This window comes from Gobius niger (genome assembly GCF_951799975.1).
Source record: "Gobius niger genome assembly, chromosome: 1".
NCBI lineage: Eukaryota > Metazoa > Chordata > Actinopteri > Gobiiformes > Gobiidae > Gobius > Gobius niger.
Window position 1 is genome coordinate 49,513,738 of NC_136852.1, and position 25,330 is coordinate 49,539,067.

The window sequence follows — 25,330 nt, forward strand, 5'->3', positions numbered from 1 at the left end:
CTATCAGGAAATGCACCAATGCTCAGAACAAATGTTGCATACCAAAGTTATCACTTCCTCGTGTTACCAGCTGGGACCGAAAACCAATAACATTAAAGGACATTAAACGGTCAGACTTATTCCTGTGGCTTGAGTGACTTCGGCGACTTTTCTGATGTTTCTTAAACTACCTGCCATTGTCACAACAGTGTGGCGTAACTATTGGGAATATATTCACTCACTGTGTTTCTCTCTACAGAATGATGAAGTCATCCAGAGACGTCCTCAGCCCCGTTCTGTTTGTGCTCTTTTTGTCTCCACGACACTGAGCTGTCCAGCTTTTAGAAACCTCAACTCAATAAATGATCTGAAAATACTTTATGGAGATCCATCGAGTCCTGTGCCTATGCCCAGCATCATCCTGCTCCACTGGTTCACCAACAATGTGATCATCACCAATGACAATGTTGTACGTTTAACCCAAATGGAGATTTTGGTTCACATCGTTACAATAACCGTGAAGGTTTGCTGCCCTCAGCTTCTTCAGGACACAATTACTACACTATAGGCAATGTTAATGTTTATCCTTCACAGAGAAGTTGCCCCTTAATCCAGAACTTACCTGATTATGTTTGTTTTCCTTCACAAGTTAATAGAACGTGCAGACATAGTGAACATGTCAAGAGAGTGGCAGAACTGTGAAACACAGCAGATCCACCTTAAAGTGATAACCGGAGACGATGGATGTGCCAAGATTGTTTGGGGAAATGTCACAAAGGATCAGCTAAATGATGGTGTGGTTGTAGTACTTTTCAGAAACCAGACAGATGATGGAGAACGTTTCATATATAAGCAAATTAAGTACAGTGAGGGCACTTATGACACCTCAGTGCCGCTGAATGAGGGGTTTCAGGTCAGTCTGCACAAATCAAGTACTTGGTAATGGTCACCAAAACTAACACAAGAAATTTGTAAAGGCAAAGAATTTGAAAGTCCACAGGCTGTTTCAGTCGAAGGTTTTGCTCAACTGAAGCTTTTTGTAAAAGATGTCAAAGCTTGTTTTAGGCTTTATATAAAGCAAAATTGTGATCAGTGGAAAACTACGTTTGATAAGTCCTGGGTTGGGTTGTACCAATGTGATAAAAAGCCCACAATGAATATCTATACTGGCAATGGCAATGGGTTATCAGGTTTGAAAAAGGTCGGAACTATGGCGAATATGAAACCTTTACGTACTGCACAGGCACCACAGTCACTGCAGGTCTCCAAGCACGATTTATGATAAAAGATTATGATGAAAAAGGTCGCATGCCGGAGTGGCAATGACCGAACTACTGCAAAACATAATCAAAGATCAACAAAATAATTGATTATGTGTAATCAATAAAAATGTGGTTTGTTTTGGTTTTCTCTCCTGATTTAAGCACATAATCATCTGTATGTGAATGATATTGATATTGTACGGCATTGAGGGCCACAAACGCGGTGAAACATTCAACTGGATGCATTTAAGAGAGTTTTAACAATGTCATAACTTTATTTAGACGTGCACGTTTAATGCAGCTCCATCTCTCAGAAAAATAGTACTTTTTTAGGCTATAATCAATTGTGTAGAATGATTAGATTTGCAGTAATAGTCGCCGTTACTGGTGATACAGTATGTGAACAAACAAACAAACAAACAAACTAACTAACAAACAAACACTAATTCTCAGTGATGAAGGTCTGGTGTGAGCTGTTGCTTCAAGTATATCTTTAGCTGGTTCCATATGTAGCCATTGATATCTGCAGAGCAAAGAATAAATCAACATTTTGATCAGAAAGGAAAACTGTTGATCAGTGGTCATTGCTCACAGATTCAGCCTCTGCGTCGTCCTTCAGATGCGTGACCTTCTGTCTGCTGTAATAGTCTCTTTTACTGGTGCACGTCAACAAGAACCAGTCTGCGACCATGGGCACCTGAGGCAGAGCAGAGAAACTCCATGAAGAACTGCTTGCATTGGCTTCATTCACGTGATTCTTTTGCCTTAGTTCAGGAGCTGATCACAACATTAACCTTAGTGTGAATTGTAATGCTGATATATTTAGTGGTTGTCAAATCGCTCCAGTGTATTGTTGTTATGACCTTGGGCAAGACACTCACATTGCCTGAGTGTAAATATGTGTTAGTGAGCGGTAGTGGTTGACAAGGTCGTCGAAAGGGCTGGGTACCATTAAATACGGTGTAAATACGATATGAAAGGTACTTTAACAAAACCTTTTTTTGATACCGGTACTAAAATATTTGTCGTCTTGAACCATAAAACAGAACAATAATGTATATTCCATAAAATACTGTTTCTTTTACATTTGAGCTGAAGCAATCAAGTCACTCCCTTGTATTCTGTCCTTGCATCAACACTTGGGGCCCGATCTTGTGCATCAAAACGGAGACGATAGCGTGACATTTTGCGCTCAGTCGGAGCACTTTGTGATCTTGCCACTCCAGACTTAGCGCATTTAAGGGGGTGGAGACACACATTTTCCTCCAACCAGATCGACTCCGCGTCCAGGAGAGTGGTTGTGTGGGGTGAACATGTGCTTTTTTTTTTTTTTTCGATAGTACCTGGCATCGTTTAACGGTATAAGTCGTTGAAGTAGATTTGCAGCCGTTGCCCCTAGTTTTGGCTACAATAGTAGTATGCCACTGCAGAATACAGGGGGTGAATGACTGATGAAGTTGTAAAGTGTTTGGAAAACTGGAATATTGGACCAATCCATTATCATGATTATTAATAGTAAGTTTTGCCTTAGTGAAACCTACACAGTTGTTGCTAGGAAAACTTTAAAAGTGCATTATGCAACTTTTTATTTGGAAAAAAAAAAAGTTTATATTTGTGTGTATTTGATCTTGTAGTTTCCCAGTGGCTGTATGAGTCGTCAGCATGGTGCCTTTTTTTCCATCACAGTGGCCTGTAGGAAGTTCTAGGATCAACAGTCTGGAAGGTTTTCACTGCTGATGGACCCGCTCACCAGAAAACCTACAAAACAATTGATCCTGGAGCATCCTGGAGACCACTGTGATGGAAAGCAAAGGCGCCGTGCTGACAACTCATACAGCCGCTGGGAAACTACAAGATCAAATACACACAAATATAAACTTTTTTTTTTTCCAAATAAAAAGTTGCATAATGCACTTTTAAAGTTTTCCTAGCAACAACTGTGTAGGTTTCACTAAGGCAAAACTTACTATTAACTTACTTAACTTACTTACTATTTACTACAAGGTCAAATATGCACAAATATCAACTTTTTTTTTCGCATAAAAAGTTGCATAATGCATCTTTAAAACAATTTGCTTAAAATATTCGCACAATTGTACTCACCAAACTAAGAAAGGACAATGCTGCACCCAGGTTTACAATAGTGGGCACAATGCCAAATTTACCAGCCTGCAAGAGTAAATACAGTTCATATATACTGTATATTTTTAACATACAATGATCTTCTAAATGATACACTCACAGTTCCAAACACAATAATATCAAACCGGATTCCATAAGCTTTGGTCAGTGTTCTGCTCTCTTCACCTTCAGGCGACTTGTAGTATTTAGCAAACCTAAAAGACAAGTTTAAACAAGAAAAATACTAGGTGTGATAATTATATGTGTACAGAATGGAAGAGCATGTGTTTCTATTGTGATCAAAACTTAAGGTTACTCACGTAACCCCGGTTCTTTGATAACAGAGTGAGGTGTTTCACTATGGGAATCGCCTCGGGCGTGACCATCCACGGAAGCTCCAATGGCACCACGTCTGTCTATGACAGACAGGATGACTGTACCTTGGGCTACGCCCCTTCTCCTAGGTACAGCCAGCCTCCTCCTTCAGTAAACATTCTAAAGCGATTTCTGACCGCCTTGCAAGGAGGGCAATGAAGGTGAAACACCTCACTCTGTTATCAAAGAACCGGGGTTACGTGAGTAACCTTAAGTTCTTTTTCTAACTTCGTTCGGTGTTTCACTATGGGAGATATGGCCTACTCCCGGATTGCAAATAAAGCTCCTGAAGCAGCAGGTCACAACGGTGACCTCAAAAGGAACCAGCAACCCTTGGCTGCAAGACTGCCTGGGCCAAAGAGGGACCAGAGACGTCCAATCTGTAAAACCGCACAAAAGTGTGTGGTGACGCCCAGCTTGCTGCAGCACATATATCTTGAACAGAGATACCTCTGAACAGGGCCCATGAGGTAGCCATACCCCTTGTGGAGTGAGCCCTCAACCCTTGTGGAGGTTGTAGGCCTCTACAGGTATAAGCCAACGAAATGGCTTCAACAATCCAGTGAGAAAGTCTCTGACTGGACACAGGCTTCCCTTTATGGGGAGTGGCCCAGGACACAAACAACTGGTTAGCCTTGCGGAAGCCAGCTGTCCTGGCCACATACTCATGTAGTGCCCGCACTGGGCACAAAGTATTAAGCCGCCGCTCCTCTCCAGAGGAAAAAGGCGGAGGATGAAAAGCCTCAAGCTCGACCGTGGAGCAGCTAAATGCAGAGTCCAATACCTTCGGCACGAAGGCTGGATTAGGACGTAAGCGGACTCTAGAAAGACCAGGGGCAAACTGTAGACATGCAGGACTAATAGATAAGGCCTGCAGTTCGCTCACACGCTTTGCTGAGGTCAAAGCCAGAAGCAACACTGTCTTGAGAGCAACATACTTCATGTCAACAGCCTCCAAGGGCTCAAAAGGATGCTGGCAAAGTGCGTCTAGCACAACCACCAGATCCCAAAGGGGTACCAGGGGTTTAACCACTGGAAGTTTGCGGCGCGCTCCTTTCATGAAGCGACATATCAGAGGGTGTTGGCCGACTGATTTGTCCCCAAAACCAACATGACAGGCCGAAATTGCGGCCAAATAGACCTTGACAGTCGAAAACGCTCTGCGCTTCTCGACTAACTCTTGCAGAAAACACAAGACGTCAGCCACAGAGCATTGAAAAGGAATGGTCTGCCTTGCCGCACACCACTCCTCAAATACGCGCCACTTACAGTCATACAAAGACCGAGTGGAAGTGGCCCTGGCACACTGAATAGTATCAATAACATGTGCAGGGAGACCGGCAGCATTTAAGTTCCACCTTTCACGGGCCAAGCCCAGAGAGCTACTCGGTCTGGGTGAGGATGATAAATTTCTCCGCCCGCCTGAGATAGGAGGTCCCTCCTCACAGGGAGGGGCCAAGGCTGTCCCCGAAGGAGCTGCATTATTTCCGCCATCCAGGGTTTGGACGTCCACCGTGGGGCAATCAGGATGAGTGAAAACCCCTGCTCCCTCACCCGAGCCAGGGTGGGTGGTATTAAACTGATCGGTGGAAAAGCATAGAGCAGGACGTCCGGCCATGGGTGGGCTAGAGCGTCCATCCCGAGGGGTGCGCCCACGTCCGTCAAGGAGAAGTACAGCGGACACTTTGCGTTTTCCTGCGAAGCGAATAGATCTACGTCGGCCTGGCCGTACATCTGCCAGAGCTGCTCCACCACTTGAGGGTGGAGAACCCACTCGCCGTGTAGGGGATTGCCCCGCGACAGCAAGTCCGCCCCCCTGTTCAGGACACCTGGCAGGTGTGTTGCCCGGAGAGACAGCAGCCTGGTGCTGCTCCACAGAATCAATTTCTGTGCCAGCCTGTGTAGCTGCAGAGAGCATGTGCCGCCCTGGCGGTTGATATACGCGACAACAGTTGCATTGTCCGTTTTTACAAGGACATGCTGGCCCTGAATATACTGTAGGAAGTGTTTCAGAGCAAGGAAAACAGCCCAAAGCTCCAACATGTTGATGTGTAACAGAGCCATATGCGGACCCCATGTCCCGTTCACCGTCCTGCCGGACAGGGTGGCTCCCCACCCTGACAAGGAGGCGTCCGTTGTCAGGGTAACCCTTGCGGACACTGTGCCCAGTGGGACTCCCGCAGCCAGAGCGTGCGTGTCCTGCCATGGGCGAAGCGCCATTACGCAGCGCTTGTCCACTTCCACCCTGCGGTAAAGGTGTCGGCGGGGGCACAGACGTAACGCTGCGACCCAACGCTGAAAATCTCTCATCATTAACAGACCCAAATGAACGACAGATATTACTGACGCCATAAGACCAGCTAGGCGGAGGCATGTTCTGAACGTGACCCGTGCGCCCTGGCGAAACAATGAGAGACACTGGCTGAGAGAGCAGAGCCTCTGAGCCGTAAGAGTCACTCTGAATGAGAGGGAGTTTATGCTCAAACCCAGATACTCTGTATTCTGCGCGGGTTCTAACCGACTCTTCGTCCGGTTTATTCTGAACCCAAGAGCAGTGAGATGACAGACGACAATGCGCGTGTCCGTGAGTGCGCGCTCGCGTGAGGCGGAGCACACCAGGTAATCGTCGATGTACGAAAAGATCCTGATCCCGCTGCTCCGAAGAGGAGCCAGTGCGGACTCCACACATTTGCTGAACACCCTCGGAGCTAATGACAGCCCGAACGGAATGACTTGATATTCGTAAGCTGTCCCTCCGTGCGCAAACCGTAGATATTTCCTGTGCGCGGGGTGTATTGGAATGTGAAAATACGCATCCGACAGATCGATTGTGGTAAACCAATCCCCTCTGCGTATCGAGCGGCAGAGCACTTTGTGAGTGAGCATTCTGAACGTAAATCTCCGTAAGTGTGTGTTTAATACGCGGAGATCGAGAATGGGACGTAAGGCTGAGGACCCCTTCTTCGGGACGAGGAAATAGCGGGAGTAAAACCCCTGCTGACACTCGCTGTGTGGAACAGCTCGTATTGCTTGTTTGCTCAGTAGAGATGTGATCTCGTCCGCTAAGACAAGAGCTGCATCCCCTTTCGCCACTGAAGGCAGAACCCCGTTGAAAGTGGGCGGTTTTATTGCAAACTGAAGCCTGTATCCTCGAGATATAATCATTGACAGTGGATTGCTGGACAGAGGGAGCAATGGCCGCCCGCGCGGGTAAAATGAAGCCAATCGAGGCTAGTCGTATAGCCGTTATGGCGGCCGCGCTGTTGTATTTAGTTGGAGCCAGCTTCCATATTTGGAATTTCCGAGTCACGTTTCCAAGGACACCAAAGAGCCAATCAGTGACGAGGTTGTTGAGCGGAGGCATCGCCTCCCCCGCCCGCACCGGTTTGTTCTCTCGGTGTCAGACGGAGAGAGAGACCGCAGGGAAGGAGCTGCTCATCTCGGACAAACGGAGCTTTGCTGCAGGTGAGAGCTAGTTTTTCCCGCTTGAACATTGTTGGGTTATGTTTTCATTGTCCATGACTTTTTGAAATACGTGTGTATACTGATAAAAGCAGTAAATAGTTAGCATAACGTGGCTAACGCTATCGCCCAAAGTTATTTCTGTGGATGTTCTGTAATAGTTTAACACTGATAATCACACATTTCTATTTTAATTGTAATATATGTATCATTATCATTGTCAAAACGTCTTTCAGTATTTGCAAAGGTTTAGCCAAATCAACAATGAACACGGACTTTAGTACATATTCAAATTATTAGCCTAATGCTCAGGTCAATAAATACAAACATGTACTTCTACACATTAAAGTGAGTTATGTACATAAACTCTTTTAGGTTGCAGTCTATGGGTTTATCAATACTAGAATGTAGTTTTGTTTTCTTAACATCTACTACCTCAGGCCTTCATAACCTGTACCTACCTGCTCCCATGAATATTAGTCTTAGGACAATTACATGTGTAATCTTTGGCATGTTTACTTTACTGTTGCCTCTGTCCACAGCTCCTCTCTGGATGCCCTATGGAAGAGATGAACATACCCATCCAAGAAACAAGCTTCAGCAGGAAAAAAAGACTGATTAAACCATGTGCTATTGAGAGTAGTTAAACTGCTTGGCAAAGTTTCGGTTAGACTACCCTTTAGTATCTTATCAAATTAACTAACCTTCAGTACACATAATCACTAACAGCAGAAAGAAATGTCACAAACATGGTTTGTAAAACTTTATTATAGAGACTGAGTGTTGTGATATCAGGCCAAGCAGGAGGATGAAGGAGATGGTGCGTCAGCTGCTCAGGATCAGGCTGTCTGCTGGAGAGTAGAGAGGAACCCTGGCTTCCTACAGGAGAGGAAGTCGGTCTCGGCAGTCAGAGGAGATCCAGGGAACCAGGGCTTTCTGCAGGAGAGGAGTCCACAGGAGATCAGAGCTGTATGATAATCATGACCTGTAGATGGATTTAAAAACAAAACACTTAGTTTTAAGTGATATGCAGGTGGACGCCATGATGTGCTTTTAAACGTAAAACTAAATAAGGCCCCAAACACTGAGAACCTGCATCAATATGAACAACAGCCCAGGCACATGTGTAAAGTGAATTAATCATTATTCTCAATATGAAGTGAGAAATACAAGGCAGAAGACAAACCCCCTCCGGAGATTTAAAAATAAATAAATCCTTAACCCAAGAAATGCAGTATATTAGTAACATGTAAATGTAGTTTCTCTTAACCTCCGCTTCAACCAACCACATTTTCTCCAGTCTGGCATTACCCAAATCTAAAAGCTTAAAAAAAGCATCAAAATAGTGACGACAATGAGGATGAAAACGAAACAAAATTGTGACAAGAAAACGACAAAACCGGGATAAAAACGCAACAAAAACGTGTCGGAAAAGGAACAAAACTGGAGAAAATGCCCTCAGTTAAAGTGGGGGTTAAGAGTTTCACTTCCTAATGTAATCTATGCACAAAGGTTCATGTGGTAAACTCACATCCTGTTGTATCCTCTTCGGAACATCTGTCTCCAGGTCTCCTGTTCTCCCAGACACTTTCTCCTGTGGGAGTAAAGTCAAGTGTTTTAATGTAATCCATGTATATTTTTTAATAAATCCATAAATAAACATTGCAATGGTGGTGAGGACATTGTACTAAGTTTACCATGTGTTGCATCAGTGTTAAACAATGTACTTGCCTACACACTGTTAAATGATGGTTAGCAACTCTAATGTTAAACAGAACCCTCTGTACTGAGTGTTCAAACAAATAGCAAAGGACACTTTTGGCCTGTTGTTCCTGCAGTGACAAAACACGTTCATTTCACAAGCTTAGCTTTTCGAAGTAATTAACACTATGGTTACGTTTTAATATGTCAGATGTTTACGGAATCTATCCCACTAAAGTTATACCTCAAATTGTTGTTTTACTCACCTAAGTCGACGTTTCTGACAAGCAGGAAGAACGTAGAGTCACGTTTTGGTCGTGGGGTTAGATCCAGGGAAAGGCTGAAAATCCCATTTAGCAAAACTAGCTACGAGCAAAAAGTACTTTTTCAGCGGTCAAATGCGACTGACGTGACGCAATTACAAACTTCATAACTGTCACGAAACACAACATCCCTAACTTTGCAAACGTGAGCATGTTAAGTGTCCAGGTTCTTCTTAAAAGTTGCTTTTGCCTGCGGCCTCTTCACTCTGCTCCCGTCTCCGCCATCAGCAGCGTGGAGTTAACAACACAGAGGGGAGGGGTGGGGTCACTATGGCAACGCGTGTGTCCCCAAACCTGGCCGCGGCCGACTTCGATGAAAGAAGGCACCTGATTGGCCAGTTACTTTTGGTTAAAATCTTGATTTAGGGCGAAAATAGCGAAACAAAAAAATTCGGACGTTATAGCGCGTTTTGAAACAAACACGTGGAGCGAGAATGACAAGCCATTGTTCAATAATGACTTAGAGAGGGTCAAAAACGTTTCAATGGAACGTCCATAGGACGTCAGACCGTAGGAGCCGCCGCCCATTTCCTATACGGAGTCATGGGTTCTAGGCTAACACGCTGTCCATTCTAAATATACTGTCAATGGATATAATGGAAAGAATCCATGGATGAACTGCGCATGCGCGCCACTGCTCCAGCTGGGCAGTGAGCGGCCCCATGCAAATGCTCGGTGACGTCACTCCCCTGAGAGGAGTCTCGACGTCTGCATAAGAAGGAGCGTGAGCTCCCTCTTGTGGCGTAAGCCGGAGAGTTTTCAAATTTGATTGAGTTCTTATTTTTTGAACCAAACTCGCCCTTAGCCCATGGCCTGGATGCAAGTGTGAAAGCTTTATTTTTGAAAAATGTGCTTTGTGACTTTGACATTGCCCCCGACTCACCTCCTGCAACATATGCGGGGTGAGTGAACAGGAGAGGACGCCTGGCAAACTGCACAGGGCCTCTGAACTGGGGCTGGGGTCCAAGGACACTCTCCGTCTTTTGCATGGAGGGGCGCTGAGAGAAGACACAACTGTTAGGTTGTGCGCTTCTTCTTGCCCTCCCCGGGGTGTGAGGAGCGGTTTTTAGCCGCTGCTGCTGCAAAAGAGTGCTTGCCCCATGGTTTGGGATTTCCTGACCGCTGCTGTTCGTTCTGCTGTCCAGCCGGTTTTTGCTGCTTAGGGCCAACTCTGTAGCCCTTGGCACCGGTTGCTGCAGTGACACCTGGTCGCTGAGTTTGTGCAGGACGGGAAGGCTGCTTGCGGGGCAGGCACAAGTTGAAGGCTTCGCCCTCCTGCTTACGGAGGGTGCTTGTCTCCTTCATTTTGTCCAGTGCTGGCCCAAACAGACCCTTGGTGGGGTCATAGGTCGCGTCCATGACGTCAGCCTTCTGTGTGTCGGTCAGTCCTGAGTGGTTTAGCCATAGACCTCGCTCACCTGCCACAGCCAGTCCCATCACGTGGCCGCAGCCCTGGACTGCCCCTCGAGCTGAGCGCAAAATGAGGTCATTCACCACACAGATTTCATCCCAGAGGACCGGGTTGGGTGCCCCCGAGTCCAACTGCTGGCCCATTTCCTCAAGTATTTCCCCCTGGTAAGCGGAGAGCAGAGACACTGTGTTCAGTACACACACCGACTGAGCGGCGTATTTGTACGTCCGCTGAAAGATGGAGGATGTGACCCTCTCCATCTTGTTAGGCAGGGAGATGTTAGCTGAGGCTGAGACGGCACGGCGATTAGGGTGAAGGTGATATGCCAATGAAGGCTCCACCGCTGGGGGTTCGGCCAACCCCAGCTCCTTCATCCCATGTACTTCCAGCTTTGAGTAGCCCTGGACTGGGAGCTTGCTCTTAAGTGGGCTGGACCAGAACCGGCTCATCTCCTTCATGCATGCAGGTACAGCAGGAAGGAGCTGCTTTGGAGGTGCTTGGGCCGGTGGGAGCCGCTTGCCATCATAGAGGTCCCTTATCCCTCCTTCTGCGTCTACAGCCGCGGGCCAGGGTATGTTGAGCCTGGTGGCGGCGCGTTTGCACACTTCGTACAAACTGCTGTCCACAGGGGACGTCGTTTCTGACGCACTCGGGGGTCTGGATTGGGACAGTGGAAATGTGGAGTCCTCCTCCACATCCTCCATATCCACAGCCTCGAGGAGGTCAGAGGCAGCATCGCACTCTGCGTCCTCACTGCCTGGATCCATGTCGAGGAGGTCCTCAAACAGTGGCGGCATAGCGTCTGATACATCCAGCGCGCTGCCCCAGCTAGTGGCAGCTCGCTGATGGGTATCGGCTGTGGGCTTAGCGGTGGCCTCTGCCAGGCACGGGTCCTGAGAGTTAGCCACCGCCACTCTAAGTCTCCTTTCCAGTATTTTCTCCGGCATTGATGTACAGTGATGGCAAGAGTCACGGTCCGCCAGCGCTGTCTGAGCGTGTTTAGCGCCCATACAAGCGATGCACATCGGGTGAGGGTCCCTCCCTGAAATGGTAGCCCCGCACGACGCGGGGCAAGGGCGGGATGCAACCTCCTTGGACTTCGGGTCCGACCCTTTGGCGGGGGTAGGAGCCGAGGACATAATGCCTAAAACCGGGAAAAAAGACCAGGTATAAGTGCAGTACTAGTCGTGTCGTGAAGTAAACACGACTGGAGAAGCCGGGACACGGGTTTCAAACCGTAGCCGGGTCCGGGAAGCCTGCTCGCCGTAACGCGTTAGCAGAACACCGCACTATCGAATCAGTCCACAAATTAATGTCAACTGATCAAAAGAGCGGGCAACAAGTAAATGTCACCCGCAAGAAGCTGCCTTGACGGTAGCCGAATGCAAAGGCTAAGTTAGTCGACAAATAAATGCTAACTAACTTGGCTTATTATAAGCTATACGGTTAGCGGTGCGTAGTAAACTAATACAAGCAGCCTAACAAGCAGCTCGCCTCGACGCGGTCGCTGCACAAACTATCCGTGTAATAGCGGTATCAAGTCCGTGAGAACTTACTCAGCGTAAACGAGCCAATGCCGGCAACTGTGCTCGTCAACGATGTCCTTTACGGCTCGTCTGTGAACAGTTAAACAGTAGCTAGCTTGCTGGCAAGAAAAGCGCTGAGGGAGCTAGAAAGATGTGGCTTCCACGCGGGAAGAAAGCGAGAATGTTTACTGAAGGAGGAGGCTGGCTGTACCTAGGAGAAGGGGCGTAGCCCAAGGTACAGTCATCCTGTCTGTCATAGACAGACGTGGTGCCATTGGAGCTTCCGTGGATGGTCACGCCCGAGGCGATTCCCATAGTGAAACACCGAACGAAGTTAGAAAAAGAACCATTGTTTATTAATTTATGCACTATTTATGGACATAGCAGTGGCCTTGGACTGTAGATTTAATATTTAGAGACAGTCATTGCTCTGAGTCCCCTCCATGATGGCAGCTCAATCTTCGCCTACAGAGCATGTTTTAAAGCAACGGGAAACTCTGCCCCCGTGAGGTGGGCTGAGCAGGAACAAGCCTCTACAGTGCTCCAGGGCCTGTCCATCAAAGCCCAAAGCTATATCTCTAAAAGTGAATGCAACATAAAACCAGCGTGGTTAAGAATATTATGCTCTTCTCAGTGTTGTTATGAGAATGAACTGTATTTTGAGAATCAATAAAAGTCTTTGGAGCCAGGCTTTTAAGTTCAAGTTCTTGTATCTTCTGGAGTCGCCACTTGACGGTGATATCGCAGCAATGTCAGCGCCCCACCATGAGGACCAAAGAGAAGAGCTTTTCTTGCCCATTGCCTTGGACGAACAGATGTATAGTGTTAAGTGTTGTTGGATTTGTGCTAATTTTCAACCTATGGGAGCTGGAGCAACAACATACAACATTAATATAAAGGCATATTTTACTAATAAGAACAACTTTTTCGCAATTTTCGCGACTGTTTAAGCTCCCTGCTAATGTTAGTCAGTCCACAGACGGAGGCTCTGGTGGAGGGTCTGAGAGGGGCCTGACGTCTCATCATGAGGCCAGAAAACAGCGGTGACACACAAATGTACTAGCATGTAGAAGTCAACTTCAAAATACTAAAAAATTACTCAATTACATGCTTTTGTACAGTATGAAATCACAAGGACGTCATCTCATTGGTTTCTTGTCCAAGATCTTAGTTTCCTGCAGATCCTTGGCCAAACCAGGTTTAAACTAATGTATAAAATGGGAGTATCCCAAACATAAACCCATATCTGAATCGGGATTGCACTTCTAGGTCTAAAATAGTCTAAACGTGAACATGAATGCAGCTGAGCTAAACTAAAACCAGAACAGTTTGAGAAACCGAGGCAAAGCCGTTTATTACCTGAAGTTGTATCCAGGGGCAACGTTATTGGTCGGGTTTTTGTTGTCCAGGCGTCTGAAACTGTATTTGGGGAAACACTTGTCTACCCACCACCAGTCCAGGTCACAGCTCCAGTCAATCAGGATCCCCATGATACCGCCCTTAAAGACATCCATACATTAACTCTTCTAGTACAACATACATGTAGAATAAAACAGAGCTTCAGTACGATCGAGTAAAGATGGTTTTGTACCTTGGCTGCCATCTCCTGAAAGTCCTCCCCCGCCTCAGAAACAATGTGTTTGAGTCTGAAAATGGGGCAGTCGGGGTCAGTTTTACGGTTGAACTCGCAGCTCCGCAGGTACGACGAGTTCACACGTATGTTCCTCCTAAAACACAGATATGAAGTTTATTACAAATGGAAAATGTGCTGTGCGTTTTTATGTGGAGACTAACAATGGCGTTAATAATAATCACAGATGGAAGGGAGGGCTCTATAACTCTATGGATAATTAATGGATTTTGGGGGGGAAAATGATCTCCAAAAAAAAAACCATCTCCAAAGTAATCCACAAATGTTGAAACCATTTTAATCTTATTTGACAACAATAGTGCTTGAGTGATTTTTCAGCCTTGTGACAGTTTTGTTTCATGTGGTTAGTAATTACATAAGGATTAAACAACGAGGAGCCGTGCATTAGACGGTTATAATGCACGACGCGGAGTCAAGAAGCCGCCTTCTTATTCCTAAAGGATGTTGCTGGGCTGCTGCTGTGACTTTGCAACCAGGAAAGGGGCGCACGCAGTGTGGTGACCTCAACATTCGTTTGTCTGAAGTATTTCCGTTCTCAGTTGTATCCTTGTGCTTGTCTGAGCTGCCCCTAATCAATGTTGGTTCTTGTTCCAGCCATATACAAGTGGTCCTTCTCCTCACTCCAGAGGGATTTTGCCAGGCTGTAGTTGTGCCTTCACAACCTGGAAAGGGCTTGAGCAATGTGGTTACAGCAACATTGGAAGGTTGTTGGTTTGCTGTCTTTCCGCTCTTTGATGTGTCGCCCTCTGAGATCCCATTAATTGATGTTGGCCTGCTAATACTTGCATTACTGGAATCCTGGGCCAGTTTTATACACTGGATATGCTTTCTGCTTTCTACTGATGACTGTTAATCTGACAAACATTTGGGGACTTTTACCCTGAGATGGAGAATTACTTTCAGTTTCAGACTCCTCATTTGTTGTTAACAAATTACTTTTGGGTGACATCTTCAATGATTGTAAGGCCTGGCTTTTACTATGATGACCAGCTGATTTGAGGCTTTCTGCTGCTTGGTTCTCCACTTTTAATCTGAATGGGTCTTCTGAATTTTTGCTCAGTGTTGGAGAATGCCTGACGACTACTTCAGACTCCCCAGACCCTGTCTCTGGCGTCCCGTTGATTGTTGTCATATTTAAGCCTGTTGTTGTTTCCTCTGGAGATTCAGGTTGTACTGTGACTGGGCTGTCTGGTCTTTGATGCTCCTCTATTGATCTGATGGACAAAGCTGCTTGTCCATCACTCCGTTTAGACCGGCTGCTTGCAAAATCAGACTCTTCGTTAGCATCTGCTGGTGTCTCTTCTGTCCCTTGGTTGCTTGTGGATGGCACATCTGTTCTTGAGCTCATTGTGATAAATGGATGAGCTAGAGCTTCAGCTGGAGTAATTCTTTTGTGAGGGTCCAAATGATACATTTTCTGGAGCAAATCTAAAAAATCCTGTCTTCGCTGTCTGGTCCCGGCTGGTGGCCTTTTAGAATGACGTCCTCAAGATCCTTGAATACCTCTAGAGGAGACCAGTTCCTTCCAGGAGTCACGCCTGTTGTCTGCTCGTATTCAGTCACCCCTTTGAGTCTCCACTCTGTTCCCTCTTGGATAAAGTAATCATTTCCATACATAGCTTGTTTCATAAGCTCACCATCAGGTACTCCCATTAAATGAGTGTACCTGAATGAGCTAATGTTTGTTTGCGGCGAAGCCGCAATCTTTACGAAGAATTTTGCGATTTATCGCAAACTACAAATTATGGAATTTAACTTTTATTGACCTTTCACACCTGGACACAACAAATTTGAAAAAGTGACATTGGGCACGATAGCGCCCCCTCTAGGTGCAGAAGAAAAAATGCATTATGAGTCGAAAAATTTGTTTCTCAGAAATGGATGAAATTTGGCACAAAAATAGTTGATGGCGTCCCGATCCAAAAAGCCAATGGGACCCATATCGTATTTTGTACAGTGTTGCCATGGTGACACCTGGGGACCCCCATGTAACTCTAATGGGGCTGACACATAAATCTCACATTATACACAATTACAGCGCGCTAGCGCCCTCTGTCAGGAGCTTGTGGACAGTGGTCATTGAAATACGTCCCATGCTGACGGTGAAATTAAAAAGATTAGGGGCGCGCCAGCGCCCTCTGCAGGTTGGAGCCATTATTCACATGGAGAGGCTAAAAATGTAGTTTAGATGTTTGCTGACAGAGATTAATGGCACATCAGGGCAATAAAATGCAGTCTGGCGCCCTTGGTAGGGTTATGGTGCGGCAATTGAGGCGCAAAAGGAGGCCCTGCCCGTTAGGGCCGTTCGATGCCGCTTGCGGCTTTAATTTCAACTTGTTTTTGAAAATTAAAAACTCAACAAATCAGGATTGGGATTAGATTTTAAAAAATCCCTCTAAATAATATATATATTTTTTAGTCTAAAGCTGGAAAGTTTGAAGTCTGTAGGAGCTGCTGATGGAGATATTGTCCCACCAATGAGAGAAACATGCATTTTGAGAAAATGGCCCTTAAAATGACAAATTCCCATATAAATCTACGGCAAAACACTGAATCAGAGCAGTAATTAAACATATTAAGAAGATTTGGTAGGTTTTATTTTTGTGTCCAGGTGAGATTGGAAAAGACCACATATCTATTGATACTGTGTCTATTGATGGGTTTCACTGTGATGTAAAATGAAGACTGCAGCAATTTCAGTTCAGTTCAGCTCAGTTATTCCTTAAATATGATCCATAACATCAGAAGTGTGACTTAAACCCATCTATAGAAGAAGGCTGTGATGTAATGCAAATCAGGTGAGTTCATGATTGGGTTTTAATGTTACAAGCGGGACTTAGCACAAGCAAAAAAAATATCCAATAAAGTAAACCAAAAACAACATATACTTCAACTCCTCAGAGCTACAAAGTTCACTCACCTGTGAAACTTGAATTTAGGATATGTCACGCTGTTTTTGATCAACACAGTGAAGTTTTCTGCAGAGGCCAGAAGCGCAGGGCTAGGGGACAATAACAGGGTACGCACTTTGCATCGAAATAAACATTAACGATATTAAAACAGTTGAAGTCTGACTCACTTTGGCAGAGCAGTGTCGTTCTCCAGTGGACACCATGAAAACACCTGACAGGTTTGGACCGTCTCAGAGAAGTTGACACACAGTCCGGTCTGTATACCTATAGATAAAAAAGTACTGCTTTTAAAGAAGCAACAACTTGTAGTAAAGTGGCAAGGTGTTGGGTTCACCTTAAAACATAAGTCTCACAAAAATGCAGAGGCAGAAATAGAAAAATAGGACTTTTATTTTGTTTTACAATAGGAGTTTGAATAAATAGGTTTTTCCATTAAATTTTAATTTTAAAAATTTTGATAGGACAGAATGGACTGGCAGTAAAACAGCTACATAAACAGTAAGGTCTATGCTATTGGTTTTAAACCAATCCACTAGCTGAGTTCACTCGGTACATGCAAACTACAAACCCAAATTAAAAAGGCACAAACAAGAGCAAAACAAAAGACAGCAGTGGCTGGCTGCAACACCAAAGAAAACACAAACCATTACTTATGAGCTTCCGTTACAGAAAACAGTACTGAAAATGCCATCCATGCCTTGGCAATAAACATTTCTGTTGCTGTGGGACTCTCTACACTCGGTCACATTTATAGTGCTCCCAGCATATGGCCTCGAGTGGACCAACAGCACCTTGACGGGACTCTCTACACTCCTTCCAACCATTCATGCTGGCAGCACGAGTGGACCAGCAGCACCCAATTCAGCCCCAGACAATGCCACCAGCCATGTGGACTCACACCTGTATAGGCTTGCCCTGATTACAGCACCTGTGCAGCATGGTGCATTCAAGGTCCGTTGGTAAAATTCATTGTTAAAATACCACTTCATCACAAACTGTTTCTATCTTCATTCAAACGGTAGAAGCTGGCTTTTCGACCAGTTGGTAGAGGGCTCAGGGCAGTGCCACACAAAAGTGTTCTTCTCAGAAGAGATTTGGATGAATCTCGAAGTGTCACCCGCTGAAATTAAGATATATTGGTTTAATTGCCCTGGTTCTCAGCTGGTATGGCCATTCCGCAAGGGCTAATGCACGACGAGGTGTCCATTATCACAAATAACTGAGCGGAGTCCAGTTATTTGTGATAATGGACACCTCGGAGTGCATTATCTCGTTATACAATGGTCCCGCCAACTGAAACGGTTCATTGGGGCCTGTTTGCTTATTTTTTTAAGTCCTGGGCACGATTACATGATATCACAAAATCAATTACTTTGTGCAATAAACTCTAAATATACACCAACACTATCTTTGTCTCTCATCAGTGAAATACAAAGTTGTGTGATAGTAATGACGTTATGTAGAACTCCTAATAAAATAATAAACAACAATTTACGGGCAGGCGAGCTATAGACTCCAGTTACAAAGAAAATCGTGTTGAAGCTAGACACTTCTCTTTCACTATCACAAGTTTTTCCCTCCTGCGAGCGAGAGTGAGAGACAGAAAAAGCATTACATGAATGAGAGCACCTTTCCAACATGCACTATGATGACATGAATGCAGCCCTATTTTTTGTTTTTTGTTGTTGATATTATACAAATTGTAATATACCACTCATCACAGTGTTTAAACTTAACTTTATGAGTAAAACTTTGGTCTTTGAAAAAAATGCAAAGAAATCAAAAGAGCCAGTCTTTTGAACAGCTCTTTAAAGTGAACGGCTCCCGAATGAACAGCTCCCTTTAAAGAGCCACAATGTCCCATCATTCTGCACGTTCACACTGGCCCATGGTTTCTCAGTGAACTCTGCGATCGATTGTGTGGTCTGCTTATTTACACAAGTGCTAATTAGTTGTGCCTGTCTTGAATTAGTGACTTTAGCCAAGCTCGATGTCCTTTTGGTGAAACCCAAAGCTTAGCCTAGCATTACTGAGCGAGTTTATGAAACAGCCCTCTAGTTCTTTCCAAAGCGTTGTTTAACTGAGGAAGAGCTTCCAAGTCTTGATTTATCAAACTTTGTAATTATTATCTACATGGATATTTGAGGACTCCTGTTCATTTTAATCTTTTTTAGTTTAATTGTGTAATGTATTATAGAACTAATCAGAGTGCTGATGGGTTGTTTTTCTTGTCTGTAAACTGATACCATGTGACAACAAGAAGACATTTCACCGAAACTTGACAGAAGTGATACTAATATACTTCTACATTCCTCGAATCCCCTGATAAAGCGCTGATGTTGGCGTGATCAGATCTGTCACTCACCCAATTATACCTTCATCTTCCCTTTTCACTTCACCACACCACAGGGCTCACTTCTCTTTTCTTGAAGAGCAGATACTTTCACTTTTCTTCTATTATTGACCCTTGAATAACCTGGATTGATCAGAAAAAATACCATATTTCTGCGAAGTCACCTCCTCCAACAGCAGCCCCCTTTGAGAGACTTTATAAGATCGGAATTGCATTGTCGCTCCAGTCAATTAAACAACAGCAAAGACAAAGTCTCTCTCAAACTCATCTGTTATTGCTTTGACTATTTTTGGAGTTATTTACTGCAACAGCAGTGATTGTCGGACTCAGACAGACAGTGGCATCTTCCATCTATGAACGTGGTCTCTCACTGTTGTATTAGCTGCAGATCTAAGGTAAGAAATAAAAAAAATACTTGGGAGAAATTTAGTTCAGACAGGGTCTTTTAACAAATACAGGAGAACTTCCATGTCACCTTGCAGGACAGCTCCATGTTTCTCACTACACATTTAATATGAGATGTAGAACAACCGCTATTTTAACTTAAATACAAATATGTCTTTATTCAGTTTCATTCCAGATTGTTTTTTAAAACAAGCAAAAAAGACATACATAGACAGGAGGAACAGCTCAGAGAACCATGGGAAACATACAGTGTGCAACTCTCCCGCAACATTCACTGTTTTATTTTCTCTACAGAATGATGAAGACATCCAGAGCGGTCATCGTCACCTGTCTGCTGACTCTTGCAGCACTGAACTGTGTGTCAGCCATCGAAGAGATCAACTCAATAAAGGATCTGAAGAGAATTTATTCTAACAAATCTCTGCCTATGCACAGCCTCACCCTGCTGCACTGGTTTGCCAACAATGTGGACATTGGCACTAACAATGTTGTACGTCTTTCCTTTAACCCAAACAGAGACTTTGGTTCCCATCGTTACTGTAACTATGAACGTTTGCTGCCCTCGGCTCCTCAGGGTTACCAGTTCTACACCGTGGGTAACGTTAATCAACCGCCTGGGGACATAGACAGGAAATTTCCCGAATATGTTCTTTATCCACGAGTTAGAGAGTCTAGAGGCACAGGGAGAAACAGGGATCGCATTATTGTAAGTGTCCAGGCACAGACCGTCAGTCAAGTGTATCTAACCCAACACTTCAGGCAAGAAGACAATCGGGGCTCTGAATATGACCGTGATCACACCTTCAATATATCCACCAACCTGCTCCAACAACTCAGACAGTTTTCATTCAACGACAACACACAATCACTGCAGGAGCTCAGGGACCAGTTTGACCAACACATAACTGACAACCAGCTCAATGACCTCATAAACATATCGGGCAGAGACCAAGCTCCTCTTGAACTGCTGTACTTAATTGTGGTCCCGCAAAGGATCAACCTGGTTGAAGTGTGCCGGCCAAACAGGCGCTGGGCTTGAGATTCACCTGTCAAAACTGCAGGTGAGTGGCAGAACTGTGAAATTCAACATACACACGTTCGAGTAATAACTGGAGGCAAAGGGAAAGCCAAGATTCTTTGGAGAAATGTTCCCGGAGCCCAGTTAAAGGCTGTGGCTGTAGCGCTTTTCAGAAACCAGATGGATCAGGGGGAAAGTCTCACATTTAAGAAGATTGAGAGAAGTGAAGGCAGTTACGACACTTCAGTGCCACTGAATGAAGGGCTGCAGGTCCGGCTGCACAAAGTGGAAGGTTATTGGCCAACTCTAAAGGAAGAAATCTGCAGAGGCAAAGAATTTCAAAGTCCACACGCCGTTTCTGTCACAGGTTATGCTCAGCTGCAGCTCTTTGTGAGAAACAGCAAAGCTTGTTTTTGGCTCTATATAAAGAAAGACTGTGATCAATGGAAATCTGATTTTTATTATTCCTGAGTCGGGTTGTACAAATCTGCTGAAGAAGACACAACTCAGTACAGTGAGTGGCAATGGGTTGTCAACTTTGAACAAGGCCTGGATTATGATGAGTACGATACTTTTGAGTACTGCACAAGTACCACAGTCACTCCAGGCCTCCAAGCACGATTTATGATCAGTAAAAAGTATGAGGAAAAAGCTCGCACTCCAGTGTGGCTTTGACTGAGCAACTAGAAAACATAATGAGAGGTCTCTTAGAAAAATAACTAAATCATTGTAATACCATGTAATATTTTGGCATGTTTTAGTTTTTTCTCCTGATTAAAACACTTGATTATCTGTTAGTGAATGAGCTGATATCAATTATAGAAGTGTAGATGTGACGTTGACGATATATAACTGGCTTAACACATTGACTGTAAAGCTGTGAATGAAATCTGTGTTCATCATTTTCACCATCATGTTAATCACAATCTCTGCAAAAAAAATTACTGAGGTTTGTGATTGTGAGTTTAATTTTTTGTTTTCTTTGCATGAAATTCTGTATAAAAACATATTTTTAACGATTGAGCAGTAATCACCAATTAAAGCAAAAATATTATGTTTGATGTGTTGGTTTAAAATATATATATTTCACAGTGTAAAAGTGGTCTTTCTATCTTCAGATAAAAAAACATAACCAAAACACTATAAACAAACCAGTAGATAGATACTGTAAATAGACAGATACCATTTCTCCGGGGGTCGTTGAGGCCCTCGATGCAGTCACAGTCGTCCACACAAACTGTAGAGGGACTGGGAGGCTTTTATAAAAGAAAAAGATACATTTTCAGTGTAATAGCCCCATTGTTGTGATTAAATAAGGACAGGTTTGTAGATAATGCACTTAAAATTGTAAACGTTAATACAGTTTTCTGTCACTTTGCATCCACTTCTGCAATATTTTTAACCTACATGTTTGAATAAATATTGACTACAGGTTTCGCCTCTGCTCATGTGATCATTGTTGACTTCAGTAACCTTTTGAGTTTTTTGGTTTTGAAGCATAATCGCTTCACTAAGAAGTAAGAACTTCTTAGTAAGAACTTCTTAGTAAGAACTTCTTACTTCTTAGTGAAGCGATTATGCTTCTTAGAAGAAGAGTAAGTGCTTTGTTCGTCATTGTACAACAAAATTGCGTGGACCAGAGTAAAGAGTAAAGCAAACGGAGACACTCCAGCTTATTCTCCAGGGAACGTACATTAGCCAAGAAAATAATATTGGTAGAAGGTTTGTTTAGCTTAGGTTTAGCTTGCCCGGATACCTCCTTTTTTTTGTTTTTTGTTTTTTGTTTTGTGGAGACATGTAGTATTTACTGGAGTACAATATTGTTTACATACCTCAGGACAACGGGACTGAACCTGGTCCGGTGTAACAATCATATTTGTCAGCACGAAAAAGGATTCATCTCCCTATAGGGAAACACAATACAGAAATCTGATTAAATAATGGACAGTTTGACTGCCCTCCTCTAACATCGGCAACCCTGATGTTCTTTCACACACAGTGTTGCTCAACATTTTACCTAGCTTTCTTTGGTTTTCCAAATCATAAAAAAAATATTAAAAAAATAACAAATATTGAAAAGGGTAAAAGGGGTAAAGATAAAAGAGTCATTTAAATCAAAGCTTGTATTCATAATAAATAGCAGGTATTCTGCTTTTTTACTGGGGAGATTTTCTACCTTTTTACCATATTTTGAATGCAATATCTGCCATATACCAATTTTTTATATGCTCAAAATGTTAAAGTAAGGCTAGTAAAGTAGTGAAGTAAGGCTGCCAGTATTTGATGGTTATGTTTAAAAAGTACCACAGCTCCATCGTAGTTTTTATACCTGAGGGGGGATGATGTAGTCGGCTGCATCCCAGAATCGAGGCTCCTGGTCGGACACGTTGGTGAGAGAGAAGCCCTTGACTTTGGTGGTGACGGTACTGAGCACCGAGTCCGTGTCCTGATAGGCCCTCTGTATCACACACACGTATCTGCAAGACCAAAGACAATATTATGGTATTGATGAATCGATTAGCCATCTTTTCTGGGAATGTTCTTGCACACAAGTGTTTTGGAAAGACAAAACTTACAACTCAACCTTAAAGATATTTTGTTTGGTATTTATCTAAAGAATCTCCCCCCAAATAAACGTTTTATTATGAATTTAATATTAATAATGGCCATTGGCCAAGTATCATATCCATAGCTGTAAGTACCTCAACCAAAAACAAAAACGTGTTGTATTTGAATCCCTAATGTCCTCTTATGTGACCGCCTTGAATTGCACCTAAGCCCTGACGTTCATAGTTGTATGTAACAAATATGCACTGCAAAATTATTTAATTTCATATTTTTATGTATTTTTGTTTACACTGAAAACTGAAGCCTTGCACTCCTGAGCCTTGCGCTTTGTTTTTGTTAATTAAAAAAAAAAAATCTATGTCACTTCCTGTCAGCAGCTTAAAATTCAAATCACAATAACATTTCTTCCAAACATTTTTCATTAAATTGCTGCTTCACTGAAGTAAAATGATAATTATTACTTACAAGAGATGTTATCCATATAAATAAGTCATTTTTACAAGAGCAAAAACCTGTCATAATATGCACTTTAAAATCCACTGTCCACAACGTCACTGGACATGTTCCTATCACTTTGGTGCTCAAATTGTCTCCATTACAAAGTACCTCTTGCTAATACCTTGATGCAGTTTGATGCCTTTGCAAGGTTGAATTTGACTTGTTTTCATCTTTAACATTATTGAAGTTTATGAAATGGACGTCCAAAGCTAAGGTGTTTACAGAATTAAAGACCGAACACTGCATAATAATGTACATACAAAAATACATGCTGTAGTATAATGTGTATGTTTTGTTATGTTATATGTACATCACAGAATCTGAAATCTACACACAGTCTAACACAACAATGCATTTTAACTTTGCCTTGTTTTAAGTCTTGTTCTCACACAATTTGCTGAAAACCCAAATTGTTTTTTGTTCTTGTTGTTTTTGGAATGTGCAGTGTTGAAATGGAACATAAAACAAATCGAAATAATAATTGCAATGCTATTAAACACGCTTATTGAATTGGTTTTCCTCATGTCACACAGCCAAACACACTGTACTTACACGAGCACGTAAAGCACCACCAGCAGCTGAGTGAATCTGAAGACGCAGCCGACGCGCAGATTGGGGATGACCAGAGTTTTGGGGGTCTCATAATCCAACACATAGTGAAGAGCCTCCTCACAACACGTCCCGCTCATATCTGCTCCTGTTCGGACTGCTCGCTGAGGGACAGCCTGCGATACTACTATTCAAATGGGATACTCGTGTCATTTGAATCAGCTGCATTTTACAGCCAGACAGTCAGGCCAGTGGATCTCGGCTCGGTGGTACATGAGACATCTTTTTCACACATAGATTGGCCACACCACTCTCACGTCATCAATACAAGATTTTGATTAAAAAAAAATTAAAAAAAATAACTCAAAACAGGATCATTTGCCATTGCATAGTGAATTATTGAAACAACGCCACAGTGAATATGTGCTGCAATCAAAGCTAGAGGCGGTAAATGGTCTCAACTTACAGTATATCACCAAATATTAGAGCATGTGACCTTTTTGTTATTAGTCAGGCAGTGTAATTTAAAGCTATACATTGTCTGAATACGATGATAACTATTACTACAGTTTTTACTGCTTATTCTACTATATTAGTACCTAAAAATGCTAATGAGTGTTAAATAAAAAGTAAAATAGATATGAGATTTTTCCCTACCGACAAATTGTTTTATTTAGACATTTATATTTGAATACTCATCTTTTCTTTTTCAACCCATTTATTTTTTACATTATAGCAAAAATATGTTGGTCACAAAAAGCCTGAACTACATCGCATTCATACATTATAGTTGCCTTTGTGAATGTTGCCCATAAGAAGAGTCCTCTCTTTACTCGGTGGCAGATGGAAATACAGTGATACTCGCGTGCGAACAGTTGACTTATTTCCATGGCACTTTGAGATATAATGCAAAGTCTGGAAGATTATTACAAGGCAGATACTGGATAAAAGCACTAAGGTTGGTCGAGAATTTCTCTCTTGTTTTTTTGACTTCTTGTTCTTGTAATTTTACATAATGCATTTCCCTAGAAAGGCTTGAGATTAGACTATTTAGATCAGTAGGATACTGTCATCTATGCGTTTTTTTGTTTGTATTGGACATAGTTTACAGCAAGCTTAGATATAATTTAGTCCAATTTATATCTGTTTCAGACCCATTCTAGACCCAGTTTAGTCCTGATTTGATCTTGATCTAGACCTGGTGGTACTTTGAAGG

General features: G+C 43.4%; 2 protein-coding genes and 1 long non-coding RNA gene across 3 annotated transcripts; 1 reads left to right on the forward strand and 2 right to left on the reverse strand.

The window, feature by feature from the left end:
- Window positions 1-1,683: 1,683 nt before the first annotated feature.
- Window positions 1,684-24,254, reverse strand: p2rx4b (purinergic receptor P2X, ligand-gated ion channel, 4b; the record flags this gene model as incomplete). The annotated part of the gene is made up of 12 exons (XM_079572576.1): window positions 1,684-1,764; window positions 1,834-1,938; window positions 3,345-3,410; window positions 3,484-3,577; window positions 13,520-13,659; window positions 13,752-13,887; window positions 16,732-16,812; window positions 16,891-16,987; window positions 21,683-21,755; window positions 22,332-22,403; window positions 22,829-22,976; window positions 24,118-24,254. The coding sequence occupies 12 exons, from the start codon at window positions 24,252-24,254 to the stop codon at window positions 1,735-1,737; spliced, it is 1,179 nt and encodes a 392-aa protein (XP_079428702.1). The 3' UTR covers window positions 1,684-1,734.
- LOC306979109 lies at window positions 8,121-9,808 on the reverse strand. Its single transcript, XR_013793941.1, has 3 exons — window positions 9,167-9,808; window positions 8,731-8,793; window positions 8,121-8,184 (listed from the first exon to the last, which is right to left on the reverse strand). It is a non-coding gene; the product is annotated as an uncharacterized lncRNA (long non-coding RNA).
- LOC306979098 (uncharacterized protein) lies at window positions 19,303-21,187 on the forward strand. Its single transcript, XM_079577913.1, has 2 exons — window positions 19,303-19,471; window positions 19,776-21,187. Exon 2 carries the CDS (start codon window positions 19,777-19,779, stop codon window positions 20,518-20,520), a length of 744 nt encoding a protein of 247 aa, XP_079434039.1. The 5' UTR covers window positions 19,303-19,471; window position 19,776; the 3' UTR covers window positions 20,521-21,187.
- Window positions 24,255-25,330: the final 1,076 nt, after the last annotated feature.

Coding starts and splice junctions, on each gene's coding strand:
- LOC306979098 (XM_079577913.1), top strand. CDS start 19,777: ATGATGAAGACATCCAGAGCGGTCATCGTCACCTGTCTGCTGACTCTT.